Raw genomic sequence first — 25,833 nt, 5'->3', positions numbered from 1 at the left:
TCTCCCAGGCTTTTAATAGTTTAGTCCCACATAACACTTACCCAAAGCCCCTAGAAACTTGAACTTCCCGTTATCAAGTTTCCTTATAGCCCTGGAACAATAACATGGATGCAGCCTCACTTGTAAGGAGGGAAATACCTAATTCTAAGCCATAGATCTCCCTCAATTCTTAGTGCATTGGAAAGGCATCACAAACTTATGATTTACTCTTTCATTTGACTTTTTTTTTTAAAGTCTGCAGATTTATGCCCAGAGCCTAACTGTGCAGAAATAGAGGCATTTTTCCCACTAACTTCAATCTTGCTCTGCACTTCCTCTAGGAAACTTCTCTTGTCTTGGACTTCACAGGCTCTGTCCTCTTCCTCTCCTCGCCTTGTGCTCCATACAAGCCCCTTACCATTACTCAACGGGGAAAACCACACGTTCATTGTTTGTGCCGTTTTCCCTCTTCTGCTCTTTAATGTGTCCTGCCTGCCTTCCAAACTCACCTCAAACCCGGCACCTCTGAGATGCCTTTGGTGATTGGTCCCTTTTTCCCAATGTCCTTCGCCAGCACACAGGCCTGCCACTCCAGTAACTCATCGTGTTCACCATTTTAGGTATGTGTTCTGTGCAGACCATAACTCCCGAGAGTGAGAAAAATGCCTGTTTTCTCAGCACCCAGCACCAAGCCATACCCACCGAAGGTATAAAGCATTTAGTCCCCTGCATCAACCTACACAGCCCCTACCCCGTACCCACCTTCCCCAGCTCTTCTGGACAGAGGCTTGTCTTACACTCTCCACTCGGAGTTCAGCAGTGGAGGATGCCTAAATCTCAAGTACGTGGCCCAAGGTCATAGAGAGTGAACACAGGCCAAGAGGAACCCCATCGCTGGGACCATTTCATCATGAAGTGAATTTACTGTAAAACAATCTAAGTTTAAAATTCAGGGCGCCTCCAGTGCACGGGACCCACCCCCAGATACTTACATGGTTATATATAGAGTTTTCATATTGAGGATATTTCAACTACAATTGCCCCTTCCTATTCAGACTCCCACTATTTCTTATCTCTTCTTCTCATGGAGGCTCATCAGAGGGACCGCCAACACATGTGGGTCTGGCCTAAGGGAAATTGAGTGGATTTTTGTTTACATAAGATCTATTCATGTGGCTTGAAGTCATTTCATATGTAGTTAAGTGAGTGCTTGCCCTCCAGGTGTAGAAATGGCTTCTGGGAATGTTTCCATCATGAACAGTGGCAACTCAGCCAGACATTGTGCCAGGCAAGTGTCAGGCCAGGGATGGTTTCATAATGTGAGCTTGGAGTTCCCGTCGTGGCTCAGTGGTTAACGAATCCGACTAGGAACCATGAGGTTGCGGGTTCGATTCCTGGCCTCGCTCAGTGGGTTAAGCATCCGATGTTGCTGTGAGCTGTGGTGTAGGTCACAGACGGGTCTCGGATCTTGCGTGGCTGTGGCTGTGGCTGTGGCCAGCAGCTGTAGCTCCGATTTGACCCCTAGCCTGGGAACATCCATATGCCATGGGTGCGGCCCTAAAAAGACAAAAAAAAAAAAAAACCTATCATAATGTGAGCTTGTCTTACCATCCCCAATACCAGAAATAGGCAAATAGTGGAGAAACAAACAATGTTTCTGGTTTGTAGAGAATTCTTCCAGTTACCAGACGTGAAATTATAAATACAAGATCAGGTTCTCATTAGCACCTTAACATAGAATTTCTCTCCTGGGGGGAAACTCAATAATTTAGCATTGAAAATTATAAATGCCTCATGTCCTTTTCTTTCTCTTTTAGTAGGAATCGAACAAGAGAGAATTTATCCAAATTTTTATGTTTTGCAGAGCACAGTCTGGTAATAGTATTACAAACATTGAATATACCTGAAACAACTCATATTTGAAAAAATTGTATAGAGGTCTCCCACTAAATTTGACAACTTAGAAAATGTATATTCTCAATAAAAGTTTGTGAAGCTGAAAAAGCTCAATCAACAATGTTAGAGGAAGTTCCCATTGTGGCTCAGTGGGGTAAGAATACAACTAGTATCCACGAGGATGTGGGTTCAATCCCTGGCCTTGCTCAGTGGGTTAAAGGATCTGCCATTTCTCCTTAGATGCTGCTTGGATCCTGCTTTACTGTGGCTGTGGGGTAGGCTGGCAGCTGCAGTTCTGATTCAACCCCTATCCTGGGAACTTCCACATGCCATGGGCGAGGCCCTAAAACAACAAAAACAAACAAACAAGCAAAAAAAAAAAAAAAAAGTTAGAACAAGACTGACTTATCTTTCTATTCTCTCTAGAGAAAATGAAGTTATAAAGCTGCTTTTATATGAAGAGGTGATCAGAGTATAAATCCCAAAATGCAGGGAAAAAAGTATCATAGAGGTTTACCAGGCAGTATATTAAGTAAAATATCATTTTTCTAGCAGTTCTCATGTTTTGGGCATTATTCTTTTTAAATGTGAGACCTCTTGTGATTTCTTTTCTCCATCTAAGATAAAAAATGTTCACTTTCACATCTAATGTAGAATTTCCAGTTTCATTGTTCTTCTTCTTAAGGAAAGTCCCCCGAAATTGTATGTACCTCAGGCCCTAAAAACATGACCTTCCCTACCACCAAGACATAGAATAATCCATGGGCTACGCACAAGCAAGCGGTTGGTTTCCATGTCTTGCTTCCTTCAATGCAGTCTTGGTCCAGCGAGAAATGTGGAGGCTTTCCTCCAAATATACTGCAACATGAAATCAATGAAAAAAAATTTATCTTCAGAAACGAAAGACAATATTGGAGGGTAAATAAACGGTTATTACGGATGCTTTTCTTCGGTCTCTCTGCTCTGCCTTATCCCGCTGTGAAATAAGATAACAGAGCCCTGGGATGCCCAGGATTAAGGAAATGCACCTTCTTTAAGGTGATTGGAAAACTGTCTAATCAATTCAGTAACTGCCATCCCAGCTACATGTAATTAAAAGTCCCTGAGTAAATGGACATCGAACCAATTTTCCAAGGGCCAAGTTTCTACCATGACACAAACAGTCTCTAACTGCTCCAGATCACAAACCCCTCCCATGTAGCACCTACTGTTTATGCTTCCATTTGCATTGTCTGCAAAAGGACTCATGCCCAAATCCTCCCTAGTTAGGTATTTTTATTAACCCAAAAGAAGAGCAGCCCTGAATGAGAGTGGCATGTCATCCCTTCCTTAACCCAAATAGCCATTAAGTTAATCTTAACAAGCAACTACTCTGTCTTAGGGATGTGCTGTCATGACACTGTGAGCCCAGGAAACTGTAAAAAATCTCCCAATATTGGGAAGTAAAACAGTAGTGATCTTTACACTTCAGCAATACATAACTACTTTAGTTTTTAAGGCCTTTCCCCAAATCTTTCAATTATGGTTCTTTTTCAACCTCAAAAAAAAAAAAAAAAAAGAATGGGCTCTAAGAAATCCGGACCCCCCAAAACTAACTAAAATCAGAAGGCCCTGTATGTTTATAGACATCTACGCAAGTCCAAACATCTGATTAAATATCCAAGTAAGGAGTTCCCGTTGTGGCTCACTGGTTAATGAACCCGATGAGTAACCATGAGGACAGAGATTCGATCCCCAGCCTTGCTCAGCGGGTTAAGGATCTGACGTTGCCGTGAGCTGTGAGGTAGGTTGCAGAGGAGGCTCAGATCTGGGGTTCCTGTGGCTGTGTCGTAGGCCAGCAGCTGCAGCTCTGATTCGACCCCTAGCCTAGGAACCTCCCTATGCCGTAGGTACAGTCCTAAAAAGACAAATGGAAAAAAAAAAAAAATCCAGGAAATTAATGTTCTCAGTTTTGTATGATCAAATCCACTTGTTAAGCATAAAAACTGGGGAGTTCCTTTTGTGGCTCAGCAGGATACAAACCTGACTAGTATCCATGAGGAAGCAGGTTCCATCTCTGGCCTGGCTCAGTGGGTTAAGGATCCAGCATTGTCACGAGCAGCAGTGTAGGTCACAGACTCGGCACGGTGCCTGAATTACTGTGGCTGTGGCTGTGGCCGGCAGCTGCAGTTCCTATTCGACCCCTAGCCTGGGAATCTCCATGTGCTGCAGGTGAAGACCTAGAAGAAATTAAAAAAAAAAAAAAAAAAAGAATAAAAACCTTTAGATGACTGATAGCAGAATACTGTAAACTTCATTTGCATGACCTCCTTTAACATTTTAAGACCTTATTCCTTTTTTTTTTTTTTTTTTTTGGTCTTTTTAGGGCTGTATCCATTTAAGGCAAATGGAAGCTCCCAGGCTAGGGGTCAAATCAGGCCTACACCACAGCCACAGCAACGCCAGTTCCAAGCCACATCTGTGACCTACACGCTGCAGCTCAAGGCAACTCCGGATCTTTAACCCACCGAGCGAGGCCAGGGATAGAACACATATCCTCATGGTTACTGGTAAGATTCTTTACCGCTGAGCCACAGTGGGAACGCCCAAGGCCTTATTTCTAACCCTTCTCTTCCTCCAGGACTCTGCCGCAGCCAGACTCTGTCTCTGCTTCATCACAGCATGTTGCATTTTCTTATCTCCAAGTATCACTCATGCTATCTGACCTCATAGAGATGTCAGCCCCTGTCCTTAGCCAGCAAAATCCTGTTCATCTCTCAAGAACGTGTCTTGCCTCTTCACATCTTTTCTCAAGCCTCTTCTCCCCATCCCTACCTGAATGCCCACAGTGTTTTTCTCTTTTTAATCTATGCAATATATTTGTTACAGTAATTCTTTTATTGTTGCTCTACATTATTATTTAATCTTGTAGCTGTTTTTTTTTTTTACTCTTACTTATTCAGACGCTTATTTAAGATAGCTCAAAAATGAGGCATCCTCTACAGCAAGATTGAATAAATTCAAATTAAAACAATGAGACATAGAGAAATCTATTGGTCAAACATGATGTGAAAAGCAGGTGGAGAAAGGGAGCAGGAACCAAGAGGAAAGAGGGGAAGAGAAAAAGTGTTCGTTGCAATTATAAACAGAGGTTCAGAATATTGCAAGTCTTTTTCTTATTTCATGAGATTCCACCACCTTTTAAAAACCTAAATAAAGATTCTGCTGCGCCAGTTACACTGGTTCCCATACAAAGAGGCTTTGTTCTGTTTGTCGGGCCCTGAAAGGCAGAGGGCATTTAGTGGGATGAGTGGGAATCATAAGGAGGATGCTGGCGATCCACATGGAAGCCCAAAGGTAAGGTGACTGTTTCTGTGCCAGATCGACTCCGCAAAATGTATACGTCTCTCTAATCCCTTGCCCCCAACTAATTCCTGCTTTCTTCAGAAAGGATCGCCAGGCTTTCTGCTTCATTGACGGTATTTTTCCTCTTTCTCAGGTCTGCTTTGTGAACCTGGATGTGAACAAGGATGTGTGCAGCACGGAGCACCTGCAGCAGGTAACCCTGGAACTGCACTCTCCGAGAGCTCCCTTCAGGGGCTGGCTGTACTGATGGATGAGAGAACCAATAGGACGTCCCTGTAAATGATGCTCATTTTGTAGGAGATGCTTTAAGTAAATCGTAGCCCATCTCCTGCCCCCTTTCCTGCCGCTTTCCTAAGAAGTTTGCCCTCCTTATGTTTGTAGACGCTGCTTCAAAAATAGACTATGCTGGAGCTTTCTCCTTCCCACCAAAGCCTTGGAATGGCTTTTTCAACTCTCGCCTTCTCCAGGCTCAAACACACTGTCTGCAGTGACTTTTCAGGGTTTTTCCAGAACCTGTTTGATAGCAGCCAGCCTTTCCCTCTGGCTCTCGGGTTGGCTCTTTCCAGCTACTGTCATCAAATGTTTTCTATCTAACCTCACTTTCACAGTCCTGCACTCCTACGGGACTCAAAGTTTTTGCACTCTACAGCAGCCAGATGTTCCAAGCTCATCCAAGGTTGTGAGGCTTCTGTCATAAATTCTTGACAATATGCAAAAACTTGAAGACCCGAGAGTTCCTGTCATGACTCAGCAGTAACAAACCTGACTAGTATCCATGAGGACGCAGGTTCAATCCCCGGCCTTCCTCAGTGGGTTAAGGGTATGTCACTGCCATGAACTGTGGTATAGTTCACAGAAACAGCTTGGATCCCGTGTTGCTGTGGCTGTGGTGTAGACTGGCAGCTGCAGCTCTAATTCGACCCCCAGCCTGGGAACTTCCATATGCTGTAGGTGCAGCAGGGAAAAAAGACAAAAACAAAAAACTTAAAGACCCACTCAATCCTTTGAACCTGAGCCTATGGGTTCAGTGGGAAGAATAAATTGCTGTGATATGATTATCATTTCATGTCCAAAGCTGAAGATGGTTTGATTTCACTATTTGGGGTAACAATGTTTAATGTATAATAGCACTCCATTTGCAACTTGAATATCATGGCACAGTCAATCTACAATTACTCAGTTACTCCAATAAGTTTTTTCTTGACCATGCTGTACCTGGAACTTCTCAAACTCAATTGCCCATACAGATTATTTGTTATAGAAGTCCACTGAGCTCCAAATATCACTCATCTGTGTAGTACTGGAGAGAGCTTCAAAAGAAATGGTCCATATACCTTCATTTCATGAAATTGCGGTGCAGAGTCCATCAAAGAGAGAGCGGGAAGAACCAAAGCAAGCTGGCATCTTAAAAACTCTGTGTTTGTGGGGCAGCAGTTTAGGGATCTGACGTTGTCACTGCAGTGGCTCAGGTTGATGCTACAGCATGGGTTCAATCCCTGACCCAGGAACTTCCTTATGCTGAATTATGTGTGTGTTTCCTTCAAACTTTACAACGTAGAAAAGATGCAATATGATTTAACAGCATTTTTCCCTACTCTTACTTCTGCAACTGATGTGATCTTCATGGAGACAAAAATGTTTCAGCAGTAACTTTGGGGACAGGTATTACAGTATTTACATATGCAAATAGATGACAAATATTAATTTTTAAATATGTGTGAAGTGGAAATTTGGCAATATCATGAAAATTACATCTTTAAAGTCTATGAAGTGCATATGTAAATGTGTATTTATAATTAATCTGTGCTATGTAGGAATCGCACTTGTGTTCTCAAGTTTTGATATTCTTTTTTTTGATGTGTAAAAAAAAGTAAGTATAAATGCCTACTACAATAAAACACTAAAGCGAAAAAAGAACTGTGTATTTAAAGAATTTATGAGTGATTTCAGATAGTTTTCTGGTGTGCCTAAGGGCATATATAAACTGATTTAGCTATGGAAGTTGCTCAATGTACTAACCTTCTCTGGTTTCCTTTTCACTTGTGTGTAAAAAGGAAAGTAATAGTGGTACCTCATCCATACAGGGCTGTTTTAGGGATGGAATGTAGCAATATAACATATGCAAAGTGCTTAATATGGTGCCTTGTACATACAGAAAAATCAATGTTAATATTATTTTATTGTTCATATTATTATCATTGACTTTATTAGAACATGTAATTATTAGGCAAAATGTCACTTATTCAAGGACTTAAAAGGAAAAAAAAACTTAATGTGTATACCTCTGAAGTCACAATAATCATTGTTTACTTTGGGAAATTTAGAACTAAAAATTTTTAAATCTTTAAGAAATTTTCTATTCCAATCTAAACCTTTATGCTTCAATTTTATACAATCTCTTCTAGTAACAATCTTGTAGGCTAAGCAGTCTATAGTATGAGTCGTTATAGGAATGTATTATTTATCAAGTAAAGTAGTTTGGGGGTAGTATTTTGGAAGTGAAAATAAATCACCAAAACTCATAAAGATTCTTGTTCTACAGAAATTGGTCAGTGTTTCACCAGATCTTCCAAAACTTATCAGCTCCATGAATGTCCAACAGCCAAAAGAAAATGAAATTGTCCTCCTAAGTGGATTAACATCTGGGAATCTCCAGACAGATTTTGAAGTTTCACAGGTAAGAAATATAACTCTTGATAAACTATTCATTAGCAATAAGTTATCTGTGGTCAGCTCTTGGTACAAATTAGTATGAGATCCAAGTAGATCCTAAACATAAACTCCCATAGCATAAGAATAAAAATGTCTTTGTATTCAAGAATAGACTTGGAAGTTCCAGTGGCGCAGCGGAAACTAATCTGACTAGGAACCATGAGGTGCGGGTTTGATCCCTGGCCTCGCTGAGTGGATTAAGGATCCAGCATTGCTGTGAGCTGTGGTGTAGGTTGCAGATGAGGCTCGGATCCTGCACTGCTGTGGCTGTGGTATAGGGCTGGCAGCTACAGCTCCAATTCAACCCCTAGCCTGGAAACTTCCATATGCCATGGGTGTGGCCCTAAAAAAGAAAAAAAAAAAAAAGAATAGACTTGTATTTCTCTTAAATATCACCAGAGTTTCCCTTACATCAACTTCCAACATAGCCTCTCAAGTTTATTGTGCTAAATTGCATTTAAACTAGAGCAGACACACTAAGCATTGATTGGGTAGCTTGGTTTTCTACAAGTCTACTGGATAATCCAAAACATAATTGTCTTCTGTTTCATAATTGAGTAAAGCAAAACTCTAATTCATACCATATGGTCCCAGAATTGCAGAATTTTTTTTTTTTCTTCCTGGGTGTTATCTATTTCTTAGTATATACTAAATCAGCTAAGCTAATAAGTACAGGATAGCAGTTCCAAAGTTGGAAAAGGAGTTTCCTGGAAGCCAAAATGAAATTCTCAGAAGAAAAGAAAGTTACTGAAAGTAAAATAGGAATTAAAATACTAATATTATTATTAGTCAACCTACTGGCGTTCATTGTTATTGGATAAATCATTATAACACTGAAGAAAACTTTAAAATTGTACATTGTTTAGCCGGTTTTCAGAAAAATACATAAAAGATTTCTAAAAACACACTGTGTAAAATATTGCAAATTTTCTCAAATAAATTATGCTGATAGTGATAGCTACAGATTAAAATAATGAGCATTTGTTTTCCTCCAAATTGTTCTTCCTTGGGTTTTAGCTTCACTGGAAAATGCTTAAATCTTCTTTTATTCTTTAATCCTTAAAAATATCAAAAACATTCACAACCCACCCACTCTTTCTTGCTGTACTCCAGACGCTTAGTGAAAATCTACACACAGCCCATTACAGTTTGCTCCTCAAGACTGGAACAAAGATTCTTCCCAATCTAATAACACATATCCTCAACTGTTTGAAAAGAGAACACAGAAAGTGCCCCCTTTATATTAGGCAAAACCATGATAACCAAAATTAATTCTCAAACCTGAGCTTTAAGAGCATTTCAGGACTGTTAGGCTTTCTAATGAAGCATAACAGAAAACTGGCTTAAGCCCAAAGAGAATTGTACTGTCTCGTGTAACTGAAGAATTCAGTGGCTAGATTAGATACAAAAACAATGTCTTTGGGACATGGATTTTCTTTTGTTGCTTCTTTCTTCTATTTCTTATCCTGTGGTTTTTTCCCCTCTGTTTTACTCCATCGTCAGACAAGCTCTTCCTGCAAAGAGGCAATATCCCTTTAGGTTCAAGTAGAGCAAGAAAGAGTGATTGTCTCTTTCAGGTAACTTCCAGCAAAAGTCTCATTCTGCCCTATTGACCCTCAAGGGTCACATACCAACCACTAAGGCCTGAGAAAGCATCCTTCTGATTGACCAGATCTGAGTCACATGATCACCTCTGGGGCTGGAGGTGAATTCGTTTCATGTGAGTCACTTGGACCAGGAGTGGGCTGGAAAGTGGCACTTCACGGGGTATGAGAACCAGAAGAAGGATGAATGATGTTGGGTCACAAAAGTAACACAAACATTCGCTGGGGGTTGGGGAGAATTGAACTCCCCAGGACTCATTAAAGATCATCCATTAAAGCATGTTCAAAATTCTACGCGCATTCATAGGACCTATCAAGAATTGAGTGTGAGCTATAAAATTCTTAACCATTCTCATACTGCTTTATTCCAAGAGCTCCCATCACTTTCTGTGTATCACTTCACCCTTTTTGCAGGCTCCCAGAGGTCGACATCATTTTGTAGGTAGCAAAATCCAGATGTTTGTTTGTTTTAATTTTATTTTTTTTTACAGAATAAAATCCATCTATTTAAACACAATTCCATTCACACAGATTATTATATCATGGATCTTAAGAAACAGATTAAGTGACTCCCTCTGGAGAAGTGGAATGGAAAATATGCTGAGACAAGTAGGAAATTTATTCTATACTTTATCCCATTTTGTATGGCTTTCATCTTTACTATTTAGGATTATCTATTACCTTTCAATTTTTCTTTAAAAATTAGCATTCTATTAAAATTGTGTATTTTATGCAACTAAAATTTATAAAGAAGAAAGCCTTATATACCATTAAATATTTTATATAGAATAATAAAAAGAATAACTTAATGGGTAAGAATAACAAAAATAATACACCCTCTGAAAATAAGTAAAATGCATAAATTGGTTAAAAAACAGTGTAACTATATAAATATGTCCTCACAATTTGTTACATCTTGTTGATTCTTCAATATAGGCATTACACCATTCTAGATGATGTGATAAACAAGACATTATAGACCTAACATTGTACCATGGAGAGAAATGGTTATTAATGATACAATTGTAGAACTGTGTTATTTAATTGTACAGTTGCATTATTTAATTATAACCATCATAAATTCTTTGATAGAGAGGAAATCAGAATCTGATCTAAGAAGACTTCAGTGTTCCAAGAATGATGTCATATGACCCCCTTCATGGTGGATTATGCACTTATTTACTATGAGATATATTTCTTTTCCAGAGATTCCTTGTTTGTGTATCAATTGTAGATTTTTGGTTTGCAGTTATTCTGAAGTTTTGATATGAGTCTATATGTATATGAGATTGTTTTAAGTTGTTGTTCTCTTAATTGCAAGTTCATCTCCAGTGTCCTGCATTTGTACCCACCTCTTCTCATGATTTCTGATTTTGGTGGTATAATTGTGCATTGATGATTTCAAAAGATCAACAACATATATGCAATGGACTATTACTCAGCCATAAAAAAGAATGAAATAATGCCATTTGTAGCACCATGGATGGAAATATCAAACATTACCAAAGGGAAACGTGAGGGGAAGGGATAAATTAGGCATTTGGGATTAACATATACACACTGCTATAAATGAAACCAATTACTTATAAGGACCTACTGTATAGCACAGGGAACTCCACTCAATATTCCAAAATAACTTATATGGGAAAAGAACCTGAAAGAGAATGGAGATATACATAAAACTGATTCACTTTACTGTACATCTGAAATCAACATAATATTGTGAATCAACTATGCCTCAATAAAATTTAATTTTAACAATGTTGGAGCAGCATGTCAATGCCAAATTACATCTTAATCAACCATAGTGAGTACCTAATTTTTAGGGAAATTCTTAGTTTGACCACCATGCTCCATTAAAGTTGATTACCTGTTAATCCATAAATAAGGATGGGAATCTGCAGAGGTTAATTGGGGAAATCTAAATATACCTAAAGGCATAGCTCAGGTTCCCACAGACCCTGAAAAGAAGGGAATTAGCAGGTAGCTAGGGGCCCTTGACCTAGGAAATTACAATACCAAAGAAGATTTTTGATGATCAGCCTAAAATTTTCAGTAGTCTAGATAAAGTTTTAACTTTAATTTCTTATTCTATAAAATGGAGATTTAAAACAAACAAACAAACAAACCCCTTTTCTCCATTCTCCAACACCATTCATAGTGATTTAAGGAAATAACATGGAAAGAAAAGCAGCTTGAGAAGTTCAAAGGATTATTCACATGCAAAGTATTTTATTTTCTCTCTATATTAAAAAAAAAATGAAGGAAGGTGAAGTAGAAAGAAAATGTTATTTAAATACAATAGGTCCTGAGGTGGGGCACCTAGAACACCAAGAGGAACCATTCATTTACAAACTAGCCAGGCTCCTTTGGGCAGGAAAAGTACAGTGGTGTTGCCAGGATGAGGTAGAGAGTGCCTTTCCTGCTTCTTGAGGAGTTTTATTTTCTGAGTAGTTTTCTCTTTGCTTATTCATGTCTTCTTCTTTTATACATCAGCAAATAATGACTCATATGGCTACATTATTTTAGAATTAAGTTATACTGTTGGTGAAATGTAAGAAAATATTCATAGCATCCTTCATTCATTCACGTGTTCATTCATTCAGCAAATATTTATTATACACCAGATGTCAAGTATACAAGGGTGAATAAGCCAGACATCTTGCTCTCATGGAGCTACTAACAGTCTGATAGTCTCTCAAACTTCATTTTTTGTGAATCATATATATATATATATACCCACAGATATACACACACATAGAGATACCCACACATATGTGTCCCAAAAGACTAATGAATATATATCAGTGAACAGCAAGTTGCGGGTGTTACAGCAATTACATCTCCCTTCCTCAAATCATCCTTAGTAGAGCCTTAGGATAAGACTCTAACAAAAAATCTGGAGAAAAATAACATTACAATCAATAGCCAAGTAAAATGCTAAATGGAAGCTACAAATAAAACTAATTATTTTCCCAGAGAAGAAATGTTTTCTGAGATTCTGATTATGTCCAATAATAAGATCTACTCCCGTGGCTGACCTTTCTTTGAGATGAAGACAGAAAGAAACTGAGTATGCATGAATTTGAGAAGGCCTCGCTGCAACCTTCCATCCTTTTCAAACTGCACCTGCCTTGAGTCTACGTGCTGGATCTTTGTTGGTTGGACCAGGAGGCCATGAGGAGAACTGGACACAGGAATTGGAGTCCAGCAGACCTGGACTGCAATGCAGGCTCTTCCACTTTATATTTCTGTGACTTTGAAAGAATCAGTTTCTTTTCTGTGTCTCTGATATCTCATCGGTAACAGTGCAGTAGCACCAGCAACCTTATAGAGAAATGTTTGCATTAGACAAAGTAAGCTATGCAAAGCATCTAATTGACTCTTGTAAAAATTATATAAGAATATCCGCTTTATTTCACAGGCTCCATTGTTTGCCATCATTTACCTAAGACTCCCAAGATGCTTATTTACTTTCAAGATTGTTAAGAAAAATGTATTTTCTTCTTAAGAGTACCGAAGCTGTGTAACATTGCTTCCCTAAATCAACCTTGAAGTATTACTCAACTGCTCATATTTCTTTGTTAACATTGCTTTGTTATCCTTATCCCATTTCACCTTAAGTTATATATATTTAGTCTAAATGATATGAAATGACCAATATGCAATCATTTTGATCTGCAAATCTGACAACTTCATAGGGTTCAACTTTATAATCATTTTTATTCAAGCCTGATCTAGTGGGAATATATTGTGTCCCCCCCCCAAAAAAAAAAATTATTCAATTCATGATTGTACCTCCCAACATATCTTGCATATAATAGGCATGCAGAAAGGACCTGGCAAATTTCACTTTAGTGTATTACTTTGAAATTCAATGAAAAGGAAATTAATCAAGCCAGCCATCATTACTCTATAGAAGTGAGTCCTCACTATTTGGGGCAAGCACAGGTCCTTTGTGAATTTCATAAAAGATATAGACCAGTATTTCTCAAACATCAATGCATGTGTGAACCACCAAAGGATTCCTTGAAAATCCAGGTTCTGATTTAGTAGATCTGTGGTGGAGCCTGAGATTATGCATTTCTAACAAGCTCCCTGTGATGCTGAGGCTGCCAGTACACAACCAGCATGGTGAAAAGCAAGGTTAAGGATCATATTCTCTGATAATAGACATAAGCACATAGTCAAACTATATTTCCTTGAATTCCTTGAAGAATGATTAAAATTTTCATTTCATAATCATCTGCCCTAGAATTAGTCTAATTGTATTATTCAATCAAGAGATTGACAAATGATATTCATGTCAGAAAAACGTATTCCACTCTCAGAGATCCACTCTGGATGTCTATGTGGCGCATTCCTCTGCATATACATGTACTTACCATTGCATATGTGTGCATTCAGCCTCAAGAATTCCGAAATGGGAGTTCCCATCGTGGCTCAGCAATTAACAGACCCGACTAGTATCCAGGAGGATGTGAGTTCGATCCCTGGCCTCACTTGGTGGGTTGAGGATCTGGTGTTGCCATGAGCTGTGGGGTAGGTTGCAGATGTGCCTTGGATCCACCGTTTCTGTGTCTGTGGTGTAGGCCGGCAGCTGCAGCTCTGATTGGACCCCTAGCCTGGGAACCTCCATATGCCACCGGTGCAGCCCTGAAAACACAAAAACAGTGATAAAAAAAAAAAAAGAATTCTAAACCTCATTAACTCCAACCACAGATAAGCATATGATTTAAATAATCCTTTTTATAAAGTGAAGTTTTAGACATAAATTATTTCCCCACACATTTCAAATTCCACTTTGAGATCTGTTTATTTCACTTCCTCCTGACCACTAATTATTATTGTTTCCATTCAAAGAATGTTCTCCTAAAAAATTACTGCAAATTGCTATATTGTTCCTGTTACAAAGATTAAAGGCCCAATGCACAGGACACGCCTGTGATTTCCTGGCAATCTGCATAGATGATTGAAAGTGTTTTATTGCTCTAATGAGTAACACTGTGAATAGTGAAAATATGTAGTGGAGACTGGGGAGATGGTTTGTCCCCCTAAAAATGTAACAGAATCAACAAGATCTCAGTGGGACACATCTAATAATTTGAGCCCCCCTTCACTGCTGTCCCCATCCAGCCATCCTTTAGAGAGAATTCATCCATTTCCAGTGGATTTCTTAAGATCTTATTTTTGGCTGCTTCTTCAAAGGAGGGCTGCAAATGATAAAATATATAACCATGGTTGTTAGAACAGTCCACCTGAAAAACTGTTTTTTTACTGAATATCACCAAGGTTGGAAAAGATATTGGTCTGAGAACCTGGGACTCAATTTCATCAAGAGAAGCACCCAAGACAGCCTTAAACCTTCCCCTCAGCCTAATTAAACTTTAGACAGCCTTCTTGCTGATCCGAGGCCCTGACCCTTCACTTTCTCAGAACATTTGCTTTTGAAAACTTATTATAAATTATTTCTCTTCCCCATTGAGATGTAAATCGTTCGAAGAGACTTATGCCAGTTTTACAACCCAAGAAGGTCTTTCTCAAGGATCCAGGACCCATCTCTTTGAAATGTAACCATCAAAGAAGTTTCATGTCTCTGTATTTGTTAAAGTGTGGCGGCCTGACTTCTGTGGGCGCTTTGCTCCAATCTTCAAAACTACCTCCAGCCACGGAGATGTAAGAAAGTTTATTTCTCTTTAGCAAACACAGATGGACTTAAAACCTCCTATACCAGCTCTTAAAATCCCTATTGATTGTCTTTTGTTTCAGTGGAGTAGTGTTCCAAACCAGTTTTGGCCTCTCCTATTTTAATACCTTTGAATAAGATCTTCTGTGCCTACTAAATTTTGTCCAGTGCAATTTTTGCTTTGATGGGAAAGAACAAAAATACGTGATATAACTAGTCTGTTTTCCACTAAGTCAAACTTTCTGGTTGGTACCCTGTGTTCCCAAGCATCATATGAATTTTTTTTTTTCAAGCAGTTCTTCAGCATAAACCCAAAAGATATTCCAAATATTTGAACGAGAGAGACTGACAGAAGAAGAAAGGTCAGAAGCAATCACTTTATACTTTCTCTTTTAACAAATGCCTTTTTTCTCTCTCTACTTTTAGTGTCCTTGGCTGTCAGATATCTGTTTGGTCCAGTGTGCAAGAGGGAACAGACCAAACAGTACCAACTGCATCATCTTTGAAATCAACAAATTTTTGATTGGTCTGGAACTGGTGCAGGAGCGGCAACTCCACCTGGAAACGAATGTCCTGAAAGTGGAGGATGACACAAACTGTTCCTTGTCTTCAATTGAGGAAGACTTTCTCACCGCATCTGAGCACTTGGAGGAGGAAAGCGAGGTGGAAGAATATAGGAATGGTGAGAACTTTCCAATAAAAGGAATGTGCATCCTGAAATGAGTCACCCTATAAAAATGTCCGGGTGAAATTTCAGGAATGTTTCAGGGCATGTTTGGCTGACTCATCACAACCTTCCCTTACTGAGTCTAGGGAGGTAGAGAGGATAAGAAAACATTAGTGGGCCTGCTGACTGATGCACTTTAACAGACTTAATGGCTAGGTGGCCTGGTTCTCCCTAATGGTGCCTTAGGGATGCCAAAGGAAATCTTTGTGTTTTCAAACAAAATCCTCCTGCCTGTCACTTGGAGGAAAGTTAACTTCCCCAAGCTTTCCATTAAAGCCATCTATTAGTGGAAGCTGAGTTAGACTGGCCTGAAACCCATCCTCTTTGAGGCTGTGAAACCTGAGGCCAGTTATCTCCTCTTTTTTTGTTTTGTTTTGTTTGTTTGTTTGCCTTTTTGTCTTTTTAGGGCCACACCCACAGCATATGGAGGTTCCTAGTCTAGGGGTCAAATCGGAGTTGTATCTGCCAGCCTACGCCACAGCCACAGCAATGCCAGATCCAAGCCGAGTCTGTGACCTACACCACAGCTCACAGCAACGCTGGATCCTTCACTCACTGGGTGAGGCCAGGGCTTGAACCTGCAACCTCATGGATGCTAGTTGGGTTCATTAACCAATAAGCCACAATGGGAACGCCCATCTCCTCTTCCTGAGCCCCAGTTTCCTTACCTATAATTTGGGAGTATCACAGGGTCCTTGGCACTATTATATTTATAATATTTAACTATATATGTTTGCTATATTTAGCCATATATGTTTATTATACTTGTCTATTATTGTTGTAAGGACGAAAGAAATAACCCAGGAATGTGCTTAGCATTCATTTACTCATTCTTTCTTTTAACTCACTTATAAAGCTCAGTGAACAGTGGGTGTTTTCTTCTCCATCTGGAAGGAACCTCCCAGATGCTGTTGCCACCCTCCTTGGGGCAAGTTCTAGGCCAACTTCAGAGTAACTCTTTCAACAAGATCCACTCTTTAGGTGGCCTGAACATCCTGCCTCCTCCCTCTATAGCCACTAGGAAGGTACAAGACACAACTGTCTGGGTTATTTTCTCCCAGAAGCCTGGTGACCAGCCCTCAGCCCCCAAATGCCCTCTCCAACCCTAGCCCTTGCCTAATATTTGTAGCCCAGAATTGAAAACCGTTTTGTTAAGTGGCCATCCATGACAAAACTCAAAAGCCTTTTCTGATTCATTCTTCTTGAAGAAACATTAAAAGTGCTGTTTTCAAAAAAAAAAAAAAAAAGACACCTGATGTTTTAAGGCATTTTTAGGAAGCAAATGTTATTTTAGACTCATTGGAACCTGCTATCTAAAAAATAACAGTGGGAAGTTCCTGCTGTGGTGCAATGGGATCAGTGGCATCTTGGGAGCCTTGGACGCAGGTTCGATCCCCAACCTGGCACAGTGGGTTAAGAATCCAGCATTGCCACAGCTGTGGTTTAGGTCACAACTGCCGCTTGGATTTGATCCCTGGCCCAGGAGTTCCTTATGCCACATGGCAGCCAAAAAAAAAAGGAAAAAATTAAAAAAATAATAGTGGTCCTCATTTTCTCTTCACTAGGTTATGAAAATATAAATGTCTCATCCAATGTTTTGGAAAATAAAAAGCCAAAAGAAGCCACTCAGGAGGAAGGGCATTACAAGCAAAAGTCACTTTATACGTTGGAAGACAAATACATTAGCAAATATCAGACACCACTGATTAAAACAGAAGGCTCTCTGGGGAAAGTGGCAGAAGATACCACTTTGCAGAGTCTAGACCCCTCAGCCAGTCCATCAGAGTGGAAAGGTGAAGCTGTGAGGAACGAGAGATCAACCCCAAACTACTATTCTCCAGAAAATTTTCAAGGTCAAGAGGGAAAATCACAGGGACTACATCTTCCACGTGATGCTTGTTTCTCAAGGATGGTTAAGAAAGATGGACCTTCTGCGGGTGGTACGTTCTCTGAACATGAGAGCAGTTTAGACCCAGGAGACCATCAAGGCAGCACAACCTCTCTTCTTCCTGTGCAAGATGGAGAAGCCACAACAGGCGAGTATGCGACGAATTTAGCAGAATCCGTGCTGCAAGATGCATTTATTCGGTTATCTCAGTCTCAGCCCACCCTCCCCCAGGAATCTGCAGCCTGTGTTTCTGCAGGAAGTGCTCTGCTCCCCAGTGGATGTTCCACAAAAGATACTGTGTTCCCTCGGTCATGGAATGAGCTCCCCAAAATCGTCATTGTTCAGAGTCCAGACGGCAGTGACGTCGGCCCTGAGCCAGGTATCTCCTCATGGCCCGAGACAGAAGTCACTGTTGAAACCTCAGCCATCTTCTCTGGAGAGAACTCCAGCCGACCCCCCCAGAGTGCTCTCGAAGTAGCATTAGCTTGTGCAGCCACTGTGATCGGAACCATTTCCAGTCCGCAGGCCACAGAAAGACTCAAAATGGAGCAAGAATCGTTCATTTCAAACCATCCCCTGGGAGGCAGTGAACTAGTGCAAACTCAAGCATCCCAAGTACTCCAGGAACCCTCCATCAGGGAATACTCCTTTCCATCTGCTTTATGTGGCATGACTCAGGTGGCGAGTGCTGTTGCTGTCTGTGGCCTGGGTGAACCAGGAGACATGAAGCATCCTGTGGCTTCAAGTGGCTTCCTGTCTGCAGCTGAGGCCTCTGTTGCAATCCCCCCACTGGGCGATTTAGTGGCAGGGAAGAGCATGGAGCTGGGAAATGAAGCCATTGCAGAGGCATTGCTCAAGGAGGCCGCTCTGGTCTTAACGAGACCTAATAACTACAGCAGCATTGGAGACCTCATGGAATCAGTGAACAGCAGAATCATAGAAACTGTTTCAAAGCCTCAGACCTTGCGCTCAGAAAACATCCTTGGGAATGAACTGGCCCAGACCCTGTCCAATGTTATCCTGAAACATTCCATTGACGAAGTCCACCAGAAGAAGAAATTAATTGACCCCAGCAATGACAGGCATTCCTCTGAAATCCTGGGCACCTTAATGGAAAGTACAAATCAGCTGCTCTTCAATGTGATATGCTTCACGTTCAAGAAGATGAGCCACCTTGCGCAGTTTGGAGAATGGCCCACCTTCCTGTCTAAAGAGACCATTCAATGGAAAGAAATGGAACTAGACTTCCAGCCAACTGATCAAGCCATTGACTGCAAATGGACAAAAGCCACTGAATACTCCAGTGGCCATCCACTTAGCAACCTGCATAGCAACAGTCTTGCTGGTGATGATTTCGTAGACAACTGGCATCTGAAGCAAGATAGCCAAGGGCTGGTGAAGCCAGGCCTTTTCCAGAACCCTACACTGCAATCTCAATCGTCCTGTAGTCCCAGACTGCCTGCTAAAATATCCTCCAAGGAAATAAACTTGAAAGGAACAGTGGGAGTCGATACAAAAAACCCACATCAACCCCCCAGCCACAGTGGGAATGAATGCAGAGCCCCTTCAGAAGGAGGAATGGCACCAACAATTGGTAAAAACAGTAGCAGTTCCCAGGACTCTGAGGACAGCATCAATTCAGATGCCCAAGAAAAGAACAAGGGTGCCTCACCTCTAAACAATGAAGTTCAAGTTAACCTGGCTTTGTTAGAGAATGATTTGAGGCCTCCTGCTCAATCCATGCTACAGGCAACACACGCAGACATATACTGCATTGCAGACTTCGCAGAAGAATTAGCAGAGACTATTGTCTCCATGGCAACTGAAATCGCAGCGATTTGCCTTGACAACTCCAATGGAAAACAACCCTGGTTCTGTGCATGGAAAAGAGGGAATGAGTTTTTGGTTACCCCAAGCATCTCCTGCCGATCCTTGAAGAGGAAGAAGGAGAGCCAGGCCAATGGGGCCACTGCGAGGAAACACAAGCCACCGCGACTCAGCGAGATCAAGAGGAAAACAGATGAGCACCCGGAGCTGAAAGAGAAGCTGATGAACAGAGTGGTGGACGAATCCATGAACCTTGAGGACATCCCAGATTCTGTCAGTGTTTTTGCAAACGAGGTGGCAGCCAAGATCATGAACCTCACCGAGTTTTCCGTGGTGGACGGGGTCTGGCAAGCCCAGAGCCATTCCCGGAGCCGGTTGCTCAGTGGAGACAGGTGGCACAGGCTGAAGGCCTCCAGCTGTGAAAGCATCCCAGAGGAGGATTCCAATGCCAGGGCCTACGTAAACAGCCTGGGTTTAATGAGTACCCTCAGTCAGCCCGTTAGCAGGGCCAGCTCCGTCTCCAAGCAGTCCAGCTGTGAGAGCATCACGGATGAGTTTTCCAGGTTCATGGTGAACCAGATGGAAAATGAAGGAAGAGGCTTTGAGTTACTGCTGGATTACTACGCGGGCAAGAATGCCAGCAGCATTCTCAACTCAGCTATGCAACAGGCCTGCCGGAAAAGCGAGCATCTCAGTGTGAGGCCAAGCTGTCCCTCGAAACAATCCAGCACCGAAAGCATCACTGAGGAGTTCTACAGGTACATGCTGAGGGACCTGGAACGAGAAAGCAGAGACAACCCCTCCTCCAGACGAGGCAGCCAAGACTGGACCACCGGTTTGCTGTCACCGTCTCTGCGATCCCCGTTGTGTTACAGACAGTCATCTGTGCCCGACAGCAGAGCCCTGGGCGCCCGGCTGACGGTGAACGTGCCCATCAAAGCCAACTCCTTAGACAGCTTTGCTCAAAACGGCCAGCAAGACTTCCTCAGTGTGCAGCCTGTCAGCGGTGCTTCCTCCTCGGGTCTCTGCAAATCCGACTCTTGCTTGTATCGAAGAGGGGGAGTAGACCAGATCACAAACATGCTAATCCACGAGACGTGGGCAAACTCCATCGAGGCCCTCATGCGGAAGAACAAAATTATAGCGGATGACACCCAGGCTGCCCAGGCTGAGCCGGCTTCTGGTGGCGCTGCCTCACAGGTGGAGAAGGGTGTGAGTGGATTAGCTCTGGCCGGAGTGCAAAGTGGATCCACTCTTCTGGTTCAGGAGTCCGCTGATTACCCGAGGAAAAATTCCATCACGGAAAGCCAGCATCCCCCGACGTCATCACCCAGCAAAACGGCTCTTCTGACAAATCGCCACAGTTTAGATTCTAAAAAGGAAACGTCCTTCTGCCAGGAGGCTGTCCCTCCAAGCCACACCAGGCGATCGCTTTGCTCAAGGGAAGTGCCTTTAATTCAGATTGAAACAGATCAGAGAGAAGATGGTGTTGGAGAAGCCGAACCCGTTCTTTCTGAACGCGTCCTTTCCAAAAGCAGCCCCCTAGAAGAAGCCGACCGGTTGAAAGAAGAAAAAGTCCCAGATGCGAGGAGGGGTGGAGAAGCGGCTGTGAGTGCCCACCAGAACCCTAGGTGAGTGCATGGTCTCCTAGACAGACAGGGTGTCTGGGACCAGAGTTTGCATCTTAATTAGTATGTAAGCTGTAGCTCAGGGATTTATTGATTCAAGAACTGAATTCCTGAGAAACGAAATGACCTCCCTGAGTTCATAGGCCTTCTAATAGAAAGATGGAAGTAATTTTTTAAAATTTCGAAAACATATTAAATGTATGTACATAACAGAAGAAAGGAAGTGTCATTTGCCTCCATTAAAATTAGCCGCCCCCCCTTGCATGCTACCTTTTGAAATTAATTCATGGCAATTTTCAAGCAAAAAAAAAAGAAGAAGAAGAAAAGAAAGAAAAGAAAATTACCTTAACTTGTCCATTTAAAAAAAAAAGGTAAATTTAAATAAATTTTAATATTGGAATCTGACATTAAATATTTTGATATCCGTTTTCTCTGGGGTCTCTCCTTTCAGGCTTTTCTTTTTTGTCTCCTTCTAAAAATCTTTGCAAGGACACTGCCTCCCACGCTGCTGGCCCTTCAGATGCGCCTTATAATCATGGTAGCATCGGTGCAAAGTAATACTGGAGTGTTGTTATTTCAGGAGTTCTTTTCCAGAAAATTGTAATGTAGGTGACAGTGTATTTTGAATTTGAGGCAAGGTAATTATTTCTCTCAGGCTGCTTAAAGAAGTGTCAGTTCCTTTTACAGCACCCATTTTCTGTGGCAAATACATAGGGTTCCTAAATATGAGACCACTGTATCATTTAAAAATTGGGGTTCCACAGTTAAGGTTTTAAAAAACTGCTGAAGGAAACAAAGACAAAAACCAATCAACTGGCCTTGGAAAGCATAAATTGAGAAAGAGTTTGCATAGTCTTTTCAGACACATGCACTTATTGTACAAACACTTGTGATTTTCAAAAGGTTAATTGCGATGCATGAGTTGAACACAGCTTCCTCAGATTTTATCAGCTCTCAAAAGTTCCCAGTACCTTCCCAAAAGGGATCTGTCCAAACCAAAAGGGATCTGTCTTCAGGTACGAAGGCTTCCCATCACTGTAAAGTACCTTAAAAAAATAAATTAAGCATCTTTTTAAGGTACAGGTTGTGGGAGGTCTGGGTGCACGTGCATGTGTCCTTCTTAGCTACTCAGGGCTGAGAACTTAGCTTTCCAGTTGGATGAGGTCCTAGAAGAATGCAGTGGGAAGAATGCATGAAAACAAAGGAGCAAAAGAACATGAGCTTAAACCAAATGACATATAGGCCAAGTTGACTAAGAAGACAGATTCTTTTTTTTTTTTTTTTTTTTGCTTTTCAGGGCCGCACTCTCGGCATATGGAGGTTCCCAGGCTAGGGGTCCAATCAGAGCTATAGCCTCTGTCATACTCCACGGCCACAGCAACATGGGATCCGAGCCACGTCTGCGACCTACACCACAGCTCATGGCAACGCCAGACCCTTAACCCACTGAGTGAGGCCAGGGATTGAACCTGCGACCTCATGGTTGCTAGTCAGATTCATTTCCACTGCACTACAACAGGAACTCCACAGGCTCTTATATAACAGTAATTCTCCAGCTACGGACAATACTTATCAAAGTTTCACAGGAGAACCACACATCCCTTTAGTATTCACCATCTTCAGAAAACAATGGAGTATTACAAGTTTTTAAATGTGCTTAAAGAGTTGAAGAAACAAAACCAATGCGTAATTTTTTTTAGAATTACCTTAACTTGAGGTACATGAAAATGGAAAACATTTGCTTTAGACTCCAAGTGTCTGACTTGGAGTCTCCTTGAATACAACCGAGATATTTAGCGAAGGCAGATTACCTAGCTGGGGACCATTCATGAACTTGCAGTTCAAGATTCATGGCTCAAATCAAATAGTGTTTGGCACTGAGGTTCAATAACATTAACTGTACAATTTTGAGTTAAATGTCACAAATATGTTTAAAATAGGTACAATTTGGGACTTTCAAAAAAAATGGAAAATATGTATGAATAAAATCTTCAACTCAATTTAGTTTGTGTTCCTGGCAAATTTATAATGACCCAAGCACATATTTTCTCATGAGGTGGATCTCTTATTTGAGTTTACAACAATGAAAGAGAAAAAGTGTGTGGAATCATCAGCCTTAGAAATTTGATAGCTTCATCTTTTTCCAAAATATAAGGACTAAGCTTTGAATATGGTTGCGGAACAATGTAAAGAATTGTCAGTGAACATGGACTCCACTAAATATCTTTGCATCCGCACTCTAAGCATGTTCCCTCATCGCCACATCAGTGTTCTCACCTGTGTAAAGGAGGATAAAAGTAATCATTACACCATGAGGCGATTCTTAAAGTTTACTTAAAGAAGTGTATACAAAGCTCTTACCTCAGTGTCTAGCCCATTCCAAGCGCTCAGTAAACATTGCTTTATGGTTGAGGTTGTCGGGGTTAAGGTATATGGTTGCCTTAATTCCAGGAGCTCTTTTTCCCAAGAGAAACCTATTAGGAACAGTGTGAGAATTTTATTAAAACTGGAGAATTCCCAGGACTTGCAAAGGGGGATATTAGTCAGATTTAGATCACATTTTCTAAGCTCAGAATTTTTGTTAGGGGATTTGATGTGTCAAAGGGGCTAAATATGGAACTCAATTCCCCGTGAAAGACTTTCTCTACCCATTTATACACAAGAGGGAGGGAGATGACCTAGGTACTTTGGATTGTTTAGAAGCAGGGAAGTGTCTTATCCTGAAGATATTTTTAGGCTCCTCTCTGAGGGACATCTTCATCATTCTTACTAAAAACTTCATAAGGGCACAACACACTGAAATAAAAATTGCTTTCTTACTTTTTTTTTACTTGAAACTTAAGAATTTATCATGGAAATCAGGGCCAAATAGAAATACCTGTTTTATTTTAGGTTCTCACATTTGTCCAGATACCAGAATATCCTTCAGTGATAAAGAGTTTAAATGATTTAGGATAGTCTAGTTCTTGAATCCTGGGAAAACAGGATCCTATTGGTGAGCTAACATGAGTTCTTAACTCAGCTGCCCTCTCTGAGATGATCAAGAAGCAATTATCTACCTTTTGGATAATTTGAGACCCCAAGGTATAAACACCAAACTGAGAATTCTGAACATTCACTTGAATGCTCGAATATAATATTTCGAAATATGCTTTTTGTTGTGTATTCTTCTATATTTGCTTCAAGAAAAAAATTATTCATCCAATAAATATTTACATGTTCATCTGTGATGCCCCCTGTCTCTGGGGCTGCAAACACAGAAGAAAGTAGAGATTTAGTGCCTGTTTCCATGGCTGCTACACACCAGTAGGAGAGACAGACAACATGCATGGGAAATCCCTTTGGAATAAAAGATTTTTGTAGAGTGGAATGAGAGGGTAATAAAAAGAGTAACGAGGTAGAGAGTAACTGGTTAGAGGAAGTGGATGCTTAAGATAGGATGTTGGTATTTGAGAGGAAACTTGAAGGTAGAGAGAAACGGTGCCAATGAAGTGAAAAATAGAATTGAAGGACTTGTATCTCTAGCATTACAATTTCCTACCTTGACTGAAAAATTCTCCCCACGATGAATTTCCTAGTCATCTGGATTAAGAAAAATAAATGTTATTTTAAACATAGGGGTGAGCTTAATAATTTCATCGTCTTAATGAAAATCTCAAAGACAGAAAATGGAAGAATCTGGAAACAAAAGCCGTAAGTTAATGTTGATTCTAGAGTTCCCATTGTGGCTCAGCAAGTTAAGAATCCAACAGTGTCCATGAGGATGCAGGTTTAATCCCTGGCTTCACTCAGTGGGTTAAGGATCCAGCGTTGCCACAAACTGTGGTGTAGGTCATAGATGCCGCTCAGATCTGGCATTGCTATGGCTGTGGCATATAATGCAGCTACAGCTTGGATTTGACCCCCTAGCCTGGGAACTTCCATGTGCCTCGGGCCCAACCCTGAAAAGAAACAAACAAAAAACCTGATTCTGACCTGTCCTTGAGGCACATGTCATTCTCAATAATCTGAAAGTTCATTTCCTAAAGGCCAGGGGAAACCAGGAAGTGAGACTGAACAGACTCCCCATCCAATAAGATATATGGATGGCAAATAAGCTTATGAAAAAATGCTCAGCATCATATGTCATTAGGCAATTGCAAGTTTAAAAAATAGTGTGATACCACTATACACCTATGAGAATGGCCAAAATCCAAAATACTGACAATACTAAATGCTGGTGAGTATGTGGAGCAAGAGGGACTCATATTCATTGCTGGGGGGAATGCAAAAATGGTACAGCCACTGTGGATTACAGTTTGGCAATTTCTTACAAAAATAAACATACTTTTACCATATGATCTAGCAATTATGCTCCTTGGTATTTACCCAAATGGGTTGAAAACATATGTCCACACAAACCACCTGCACGCAAGATTTCATAGCAGCTTTATTCATAATTGCCAAAACGTGGAAACAACCAAGACTTCCTTGAGTAGGTCGGTCAATAGGTGAATAAACTCTGGTACACTCAGACAATGGAATGTTATCCAGAACTAAAA

At 40.9% G+C, this 25,833-nt stretch overlaps 1 protein-coding gene across 1 annotated transcript in view; it reads left to right on the top strand.

Moving 5' to 3' along the window:
* SPHKAP (SPHK1 interactor, AKAP domain containing) overlaps positions 1-25,833 on the top strand; it is a 155,806-nt gene that overhangs the window by 105,882 nt on the left and 24,091 nt on the right. Inside the window, exons 4-7 of the mRNA XM_047773686.1 lie at positions 5,354-5,413; positions 7,763-7,897; positions 15,649-15,904; positions 17,515-21,295. Of these exons, the coding sequence (XP_047629642.1) occupies positions 5,354-5,413; positions 7,763-7,897; positions 15,649-15,904; positions 17,515-21,295 (4,232 nt within the window). The remainder of the gene's footprint in view (positions 1-5,353; positions 5,414-7,762; positions 7,898-15,648; positions 15,905-17,514; positions 21,296-25,833) is intronic.

Source organism: Phacochoerus africanus, chromosome 3 (assembly GCF_016906955.1).
Source record: "Phacochoerus africanus isolate WHEZ1 chromosome 3, ROS_Pafr_v1, whole genome shotgun sequence".
NCBI classification, from domain to species: domain Eukaryota; kingdom Metazoa; phylum Chordata; class Mammalia; order Artiodactyla; family Suidae; genus Phacochoerus; species Phacochoerus africanus.
Note: the sequence above shows the minus strand (reverse complement) of the source record. Positions and strands in the feature narration are given on the sequence as shown.